This window comes from Molothrus aeneus, chromosome 27 (genome assembly GCF_037042795.1).
Source record: "Molothrus aeneus isolate 106 chromosome 27, BPBGC_Maene_1.0, whole genome shotgun sequence".
NCBI lineage: Eukaryota > Metazoa > Chordata > Aves > Passeriformes > Icteridae > Molothrus > Molothrus aeneus.
In genome coordinates this window covers 3010405-3019640 of record NC_089672.1, presented here as the reverse complement: position 1 = coordinate 3019640, position 9236 = coordinate 3010405, and the positions used below count along the sequence as shown (strand labels likewise).

Genomic DNA, 9236 nt, shown 5'->3' with positions numbered 1-9236 from the left:
CCCAGCACGGTGACACTGGGGATTTGCTGCAGAGGGATCCTCCAAAACCCGTGTGACCTCCTGGTGAAGGCAGGAAGGAGCCCCAGGAGCTGCAGTCCCAGTGTGGTTGTTCCAAAGGGATCCCAGCATGGGCCCGAGTGACATCCAGAACTTCACAGAGCAACTGAACAGGAAAACAACACACAAAAGTTCATTTGCTGAAGGGCAGGATTCCACACAGAAGGAGTGTGGGCTTGGTTTGGGTTTTTGGGAAACTCACCCATACTCCCATCAATTTATAGGAGATCTAATATAAAATAACACCAAAAAAGCTGGGTACCCCTTGGCTATCTGCACACCTGTCACTTCAGGGTTAACAAATTCCTTTCGCTGCCCTGAACATCACCACAAAGAGATTTCAGAATTATTTTTAACAGCTCACAGCACGACCCAGAAATTTAAGCCTTGGAAAAACAAAATTTTCCCTTTATTTATATTGCACCTGTTTCACAAAGAGCCACATGGCAGAAGTTCCTTCTGCTGCAAAATGCTGCATCAGAAAAAAATGGGTTTGAACAGATTAGAAAGGAAAACTGAGCTTTGGAAATCATCATGAGTTGACCCCAAAATACCAACACTATTTTTACAAATCACTGTGCACTTACAAAGCCTAAGTCTTGCCTCAATTTTATTTAGCATTCAGTTATTTAAAAACCACAAGCATTTACCAGATGACAAAGATCCTCTTACCACCACTGGGTACTAAAATTCAACCTGCAGGGGGAATATTTTTAAAGAGCACCAAATACTCTTTGGAACTACCAACAGGAACCCACGTGGAGTGGGGAGAGATTGATTTTCTTATTTCCACAACTACCCAGGGCGGCTTGGGAAAGAAGCTTTTCAATGTTGTGATGTATTTCTGTGTAAAAAATGCATAATAAAAATCAAAACACCTCAAGGAAGTCCAGTTCTAACCCTGGTTTCAGCGTTTGTGAGTGAGAACATCCACCCAGCTCCTCAGCAGTGGCCACCATGACACTCCCAGAGCTTCCTGCAAGGAATCAGCCCAAAGCCTTGGCTTTGATTCAATACCAGGGTCATTGTACACACTTGTGCAGACTTTGCCCTCTTCATTCCAGCTTTTCTGTCCTTCCTACAGCCCTGTGCACAGTCAAACACACCCCTCATTTACAAACCAGCTTAGAACAAACATCCCACTTGGCCAAGCCAAAAACCCTGCAGAGCTCCAAGATTCAGATGTTGATTACAGCAATGTCAGGAAGTTCCTCTCCCTGAACGTGGGCAATATTGCTTAAGGACTGGGATTTGGGATGCAGCAAATCCACCCTGTGCAACCTGACAGGTTTAATGAGACCCTGCACCACCCCAGCCATCCCTGCTGCCCTCAGACCTGGGAGCAGCAGCAGGAGCTCTCCAGGGAACAGATTCACTCCCTGGGCCCTCAAAAGATCCATTCTCCTCCTGGGAAATCCTCATTTTGGGCCAGACTGGAATTTGGGACAGCTGTGAACAGGAAACCTTCAGCTGCTGCCAAGACTACAGAAAAAGCTGAGCTTAAATCTGCCCTGGGAAGTGTGCAGGGCAAGCTTGCTGTGAAAACACTGGCCAGAAAAGGTTTGGTTGCGTTCTTTAAAAGGAAACAAATCTGAATATATTTAATAAAACCCCTGGCCTGGTTTTTAGTTACTCCCTGTGGCAGCTGAGGCTGTAGGAACGTGGCACAGCAGAGCATGGAGAGATGAACTCCGAGGATCCCTGCACATCCCCACTGCCACTTTTTTCCTGGTATTTCACCCTGTGTGATTAAAGAAGAATCATCTCCATTTCCCAAAAGGAAACTGAGGCACAAAGACAGAATTCAGGGTTTGCAGGAATTCACCAGGTCACAGCTTTTGAGAGCAGCTGGAGAATTTCAGCCCCTCCTGAAATCTCAGCCTGAGTCTCATCCTCAAATCAGTCTCTGCAGACTCAGCACCAAATCCAAATGCAGACTTCACCAAATCCTTGTTACTTGTAAGTAAAAGCATTGAAATGTTGGCAAATGAGCCCTAGAAATACACATTTGGCATTTCCCCCATATTAAAAAGAAGTAATTACACACTCATTAATACTGGAACAGGCAAAAGAAATTTCATCTGAAGGAAAGATTTCCTCATAACCTTGTTCACCCTGGTTAGGGACAGATTTATTTAGATTTGCTACCAAAATCCCAAGTTCTCAGCTGGCATGAACACACTGAACTCCAGTCAAGGCAAGGAGCTCTGCTCACACCCAGCAGCAGCAGCAGCATTTTAAACCCATCTCTCAAGTTTCACAAGGACCATTTCCTCTTTTGGGCTCTCTGGTGGAAGGCTGTTCATGAAACCACCACCCCCAGCAGCCAAAAGAATAAGATCAGCTTGATTTTGCACTTAAAAATAAATTCTTTATTATCCAGAAAGGAGCCAAATCATCATCTCACATCATGGAAATGGTCATTTTAAAGCAATAAATAAGAGGAGTGTTCTGTGACACAGCCTGGATTTTGTCACTGGTGTCTGGTACCTCTCTGGTTAAAAGCATAAAACTTATGCTATCAAAGTCTCACTGTACAACAGTCTGGGAAGGAAAGAAGGCCCCTAAAATCTTTTACTAAAGCAAGGACAGAAAATTCTGCTTCAGTGAAACCCAAGTTCCCAGTTGGGTTTCACTTCATTCCAAGGAATTTCATTCAAAGGAAGGAAAGCCAAGGTTCATCCCTTCCATGCACAAATGCAGTACCTGACACACAAAATCACCTTGTCTAGAATAGATTCTGAATCAGTTTTTAGCCATAAATTATCTATTTACTGCTGATTCAACCAGTTTTTCTTTCATTTCCTATTCGAGCCAGGGGAGTTGCAGGAACAGCACAGGATACAAAATTTAACTTCTTTCAGCAGGAAGTGGAAGTCAGCCTAAATCCACACAGCTACTCCAACAGCAGTGATTAAGAAATTTAAAAAACCCAAATTAGGGGCTTAAAAGATTTAAGAAACAATTAATAATGATGATTGTTCAAATCAATGCATTCAAAAGATATAAGTCATATAAGAGAGCATAACTTATGCATAAAACTGAGAACAAAACACCTTTCACCTTTCAGTTTCTAAAGCAACAGAACAGTTTTGAAAGAACAGGTGTGAATCAAGTAAAAAAATAAAATCATATTATTCCAAACACTTTTATTGGAAGGAGTTTCCTGCATGGCCAGGGGACAGCAATGTCTGCAGTTACAGGACTACATGATTCAGAAAACAAAGATGATTTTAGGTTGGGCCTGGCTGTTCTCTGCCATGAGCAGCGATTTGGAGAACTGTGTTTTTCCTGAAGCAGATCTGGGAGAGATCAATCCTTCCACTGCCTGCTCCTGCAGAAACATTTCTGGTTCCTCATCCAGGGCTGAAGGCAGAGGCACAAGGGTTGTGAATATCCACAAGGAGTTGCACAGATGCTGGAGATGAACTCGGCTTTGCCTGCCTGCAGCTGATCCTCCCCAGACAAATCCTGATCAGCACAAGGACCCCTTGCTTTCACTTCTTCCTGAAAGCTTCATTAAAAGGATCATTGAACCATTATCAAAGAACAAGTTAAAGGTGACATTACCAGCATGGAAAGGAGATACTGGCCAGAATTCAGCTGCCAAGAGAACAAGGAGCTGGCAGAGTCTGAAAGGAGCAGTGACAGATGTTCCACTCTGCAGGGTCACTCCCACCTCAGCAGGATCTGCTCTGGGGGTTTGGTTCCAGTGTCAGCTCTGACTCTTCCAGGTTTAAAGCTGTTCCAGGTCTGGCTGCTCCAGGTTTAAAGCTGTTCCAGGATTAAAGCTCAGCCCAGCAGCTCCTGCACCACTCCCCTGCACCTGCCCTGCCCTGCAAACCTGCACACCTCAATGGCTCCGTGACATTCATGGATGTACTGAAAGTGTTCTGATAATGCTGGGGACACTCTGATACCACAGTCTGTGCCTGTGTGCCAGGACACCCTAAATATCAAAGCGATTCAGGTTGTAGGCTGTGGGGTAGCTCTGCCTGCTGAACTGGAAGTGCTCTGTGAGGACGTTGCTGCGCAGGAAGTCCCCGTGCTGGCCGAAGGCTGCGAGTCCATTCTGGGACTTCTCAGCAGGATTTCGGTGCCTCTCCAAGTTCACCAGGTCTCCAGTGGTCACTGGGAGAAGCTGCTGCTTCTTTGCCTCTTGGTTTGCATCGTATTTTGTCTGGGAAAGGAAGGGAGTTTGTCACAGAATCGTTTTGGCTGCCCAGGGGTCTGTGTACAGGTCACAGCCAGGATGGGGCTGCTGGGGAACATTTCCCAAGCTGTTTTATTTCCCAGCATCAGCCTCATTACAGGGCTATGGCAAGGGGAAGATGCCAGCAGCTCACACCCCAGGCAGCAGACAAAGAACTTAATGTTACCTCTCACTTAAAAGTCACTTAATGTCACTTTTTGACCAATCACACAAAGCAAAAGCATACTGACAGTATTTATATCTGTATAGTAAATATTCTATATTGCCAGTAGTTCAATCACTATAAGCACCCCCGCCTTGGGTTAAAACAATGCTTGCTTATTTCAAATACAATACCTGCTTGTGAGCCTTCAAACACAATGCACAGAGCTCCATTATTAAGCTTAAAACTTCCTAACATCTCACTAATATTACTTAGTAATATTACTTTAATAATCAGTATTAATTAATAGTAGTTTAATAATTATTATTATCTTATTAATTAATAGTACTTTAATAATAAGTAATATTACTCTAATAATATTACTTATAATTAGAACTTCATAATATCTCCCTAGATATACTTTTCTGTAGCTTAGGGAGTTATTCTATCCAAGCATTAATACATAGACCATTGTTCTATTTGTCCTTACTTTCTACTCCTCATAGAGTTTTCTGCTGACCAATCTCATGGCTTCTGCTTAGCTCTAATTGCAGTTCTGCTGTCTATAAAACTTCCCTTTTGCAGCTTTCCCAAAACCCTCTAATTTTAAAGATTCCCACAGGAAAATCTGGGATCGAGTCCAAGTTCTGCCCCATCCCCACCTTGCCACCCAGCACTGATGGGGCAGAACTTGGACTTGATCCCAGATTTTTCCACATCCAGGCCTTCCTTGGACACCTCCAGGGATGGACACTCCAAACCTCCCTGGGCAGCCCCTTCCAAAGCCTCAGAACCCTTCAGTGAAGGCAGATTTTCTTAGCTATCACCTAAGATAGCACCTAGAATACTGCCATACCCAGAGAAAAGCAGCCAGTTCTACAGGCACATCCCTTCCTTGTTAAGAGTCTTAAAATATCAGTGGCCTTTAATGAAAACCTCACTCCTCTCACATGCCAAACAAACTTCTGCTCAAGAGATTCTGAGTTACTTCCCTTTTCAAAAAGAGCTTAAGATCAAAATTTAATTGTGTGAGAGGCCCAGCAGCTGCTGTGACCAAGTCCTTCACCTGGGCCATGCTCATCCCTCCTCTGCAATGCAGCCTCGTGCCTTTTGTGTTGTCTCAAGGAGCTCTGAACTTGTAAAAACAATAACTCAAAGCTGCTGGGCTGCTCCAGCTGCGCTTCCTGGTGGATAAAGCTCACCTTGTTGTAGAGGAAGACGCCCAGGATTGCTGTCATCATGCCCAGGACGTTGGTGCTGGTGACGGGGTTGCGCAGCATGATCAGGGACACGGTGATCACCATGATCCTCTTGGTGGCGTTGGCCACCGAGTAACTCAGGGGGCTGATCAGGTTAAGGATGCTGAAGGCAATCACATTCTGGGCAAAATTACAGAATCCACTGATTATAAGCAGCATCAAGGTCCAGGACCAATGAGACATGGAGCTCTGTGGAAAAGCAAACAGCAGGAAAGAAAAAAAAAAATTATCTCGGGTTTCAGGTAACAACACAAACACAGCCTGAGGCACTTCTTACCTGCCACTGCAGGCAGGAATGTCTGCACTGAGCTCTAAAGAGGCCCCCAAGCTCTTTGCTTTATGCAACTCCCAGCTCAGAGAAAGCAGAGGAAGACATTCCCCACACACCCCGGGAGTGTTGGTTCTGCCTCCAGCTCCCAGCTCCTGACATTTATGCTGCCCATGAGCTGCCTCTGCTAACCCTGACAGGAATTCTCACAAGAAACACGTTGCTAACTCCTGTGAAACAATTTGCAGGTGTTTCACAACACTTCCTTCCACACTGAAACACTTCAGAGCACTTTCCTGGTTGGGTGCTGGAGTTTGTTTGGTTTTTGTTTTCTATTTTCTTTCATAATAGCAAACAGTTCTCCAAATTCAGCACTTACCAAGTCATTCTCTACCAAGAAGGAAGAAAGATCCACCAGGACCCAGGTTGGGATCATGAAGAACACAGCATGGCAGCCAAGGATGTTCAGCAACCGAAGGTGATGAATTCTGGAATCCCTCAACACCTGGCAAGAGCCATTATTGAACAGCAGTCAGGAAATAAACTGCTCCAGGGGACAGGTAAATGAGCAAAATAAATAAATATCCTTATGGTATTAATTTCCTATTAGGCTGACCAAAGAAAAATTGATGTCTCTTTGAAAAACAATGGGTTTTTTGAGTGGTGGCTCTTAGCATCAACAAGATATTAAAATTAAAATTAATGATACAATTGATATATTGTTATTATAATATAATATAATATAATATAATATAATATAATATAATATAATATAATATAATATAATATAATATAATATAATATAATATAATATAATATAATATAATATAATATAATATATATTGATAGCTCTACAAAACAGAAACCATTTTGTAACTAAATAGAGCCAAACCACACACTTTAATTTTGTTACTGTGGTTTCAAGGAGTGCCCAGTGTTGACAGTGACTTGTTCTGCACAGATGAATGATTTGATATAACAAGGTACAATTAAAGGTACAATTAAATGAATTATTGAATTTGAGCACTATTGAATTGCCACCAGAAAAATAAAAAAATCCACGTTGAAGAGTAAAGAAAGGGCTCAGGATAAACTCAGTGTAACAGCTTCAAGAGATGGGAAGAGCTGCAGGGAACACACAAAATAACAACCAACCCTCTGGACTTGTCTGATTGCAAAGCCAACTAAAAAAAATACATTTATGTAATTGAAATGACACCCTGTCCTGCTGAAGGGTGGCACCAGAGCTGTGAACAGAGCTGTACCTTCTTTGAGAAGATGTTCTGAAGAGAAAAGCACAGGGTAGCAGCAAGGGCACTGATGAGTCCCCACATGTCAAAGGACAGCTCTGTGACCGTGGCCAGCAGGACACCAGTGATGATGGGGATCAGAGACAGGTACACCTGCAGCAGGGACACAGGGGTAAATGGCATCTGCTAAGAATTTTCAACGAGTTTATACACCCTGCTGATTTAGGGATCAACCATTTTACTACTGCAGTTCAAGGAAATTTGAGTGACTGCAGTAGACGATGACAACTCCAGTGCATCAGATAGCAGCACCCTGGTCGTTGTTCAGGTGTGTTTTACACTCACAATAAAAGAAAAAGGCATTTAAAAAATCTGCACAATCTAATTCCAGTCACAAGATCCACCCCAAGCCAGCAGAGCACCCCCCAAGCAGCACCAAGAGAAGAAACCTCAGCAAACCTGTCCGCACCTTCGTCGTCTGCTTCTCCTTCATGATGATCCGTGACAGCAGAACCACCCAGATGGGCATGGTGGCCTTCACTGGGGACAGCAAGAAAACATCACTGGGGACTGGGACAGCACCACCAGCAGAGGGATGGAGCTCAGCCCAGCCCAGGATGGGTGCTCCCTCCCTGTCACTGTCCTGGACACCTGTACCAGCTGGACCTTGGTGCTCTGGGCACCCACAGGGCACACACTGGGGCACTGCCCCTGGATCTGCTGCCAACACCCACTGGGGACAGAGGCACAGCTCTGGGGACACACAGTGAGCACTGGGACACTGCACTGGGTACCTGTACAAGGACAGGGTGGGTACTGGGACACCGCACTGGATAGCTGTATGAGCACACAGAGTGTACTGGGACATTGCACTTGGCACCTGTACAAGCACGGGGTGGGTACTGGGACACTGCACTGGGCACCCACAGTACACAGAGGGTACTGGGGCACCACACTGGATGCCCACAGTGGGTACTGGAACACTGCACTGGATACTCACAGCACACACTAGGTGCTGGGACACTGCACTGGGCACCCAAAGTGGACACTGGGACACTGCACTGGGCACACGCACTGGGTACCAGGACACTGCACCAGGTGCCCATACAAGCACACACCGGGTTTCAGGTCACCCCCCTGGGCACGAATCCACGCTGGCCCCCAGGACACCCCCGCGGGCACCTCCCTACGAGCACAGCCGGCACCGGGACACCCCCGGGACACCCCCGGGACACCCGCATCCCTCACCTGTGTGCGCGTAGGACACGGGCACCCTCCAGAGCGAGACGTGCGCGGACACGGAGGCGAAGTATTTGCCGAAGGCGAGCGGGAGGATGTAGCGGGGGTAGGCGCGGGGCGGCAGCTGCGCGGGGCCGGCGGGCGGGACGCGCCAGGCGCGCAGCAGCGGCGGCAGGAGCCCGCAGAGCCCCAGGATGTGGAACAGCGACACGGTGACGGGCCGCGGGAAGCCGCCCAGCAGCAGCTTGTTGACCACGTTACCGCCGGCGCTCAGCCCGTACCAGGCGAGGCACAGCGCCGACACCCGCGCCCCTTCCCGCAGCGCCGGCCCGCGCCCGCCCCGCGCCGCCCCCGCCCCGGGCCCGGCACCGGCCCCGGCGCCGCCCGGAGCCGCCAGCGGCGCCGCCATCGCTCCGCAGCCGCCGCCGAACGTCAGCGCGGCCCCGGCGCGTCGCTTCCTGGGGCGGGGCGGCCGCGGGGCCCCGGCGGGCTCCGAGCGTCACTTCCTCCGTTCCTCCGGCGCTTGGCTTCCTCCGCCCCGCCCGGCCCGGGCCCGGGCCCGGCCCCGCGGGGTCCCCGCGCCCTCGGTACCGGCTCCGCACAGGGTGATGGAGCCCCAGGGGCTGCCGTGAGCCGGGCTTGGCCCCGCACGGTCCCTGCGCCATCCGTACCGGCCCCGGGACGATGGAGCCATAGGGGTTGCCGTGAGCCGGGCCCGGCCCCGCGGGATCCCCGCGCTCTCGGTGCCGGCCCCGCACAGCCCCGGGAGCGCCAGGGTTACCGTGAGCCGGGCCTGGCCCTGCACAGG

At 48.1% G+C, this 9236-nt stretch overlaps 1 protein-coding gene across 1 annotated transcript; it reads right to left on the bottom strand.

Annotated features, from left to right (window-relative positions):
• Window positions 1–436: 436 nt before the first annotated feature.
• SLC35E1 (solute carrier family 35 member E1) lies at window positions 437–8837 on the bottom strand. The gene is made up of 6 exons (XM_066566318.1): window positions 8438–8837; window positions 7659–7729; window positions 7205–7342; window positions 6319–6444; window positions 5615–5860; window positions 437–4237 (listed from the first exon to the last, which is right to left on the bottom strand). The coding sequence occupies exons 1-6, from the start codon at window positions 8835–8837 to the stop codon at window positions 4007–4009; spliced, it is 1212 nt and encodes a 403-aa protein (XP_066422415.1). The 3' UTR covers window positions 437–4006.
• Window positions 8838–9236: the final 399 nt, after the last annotated feature.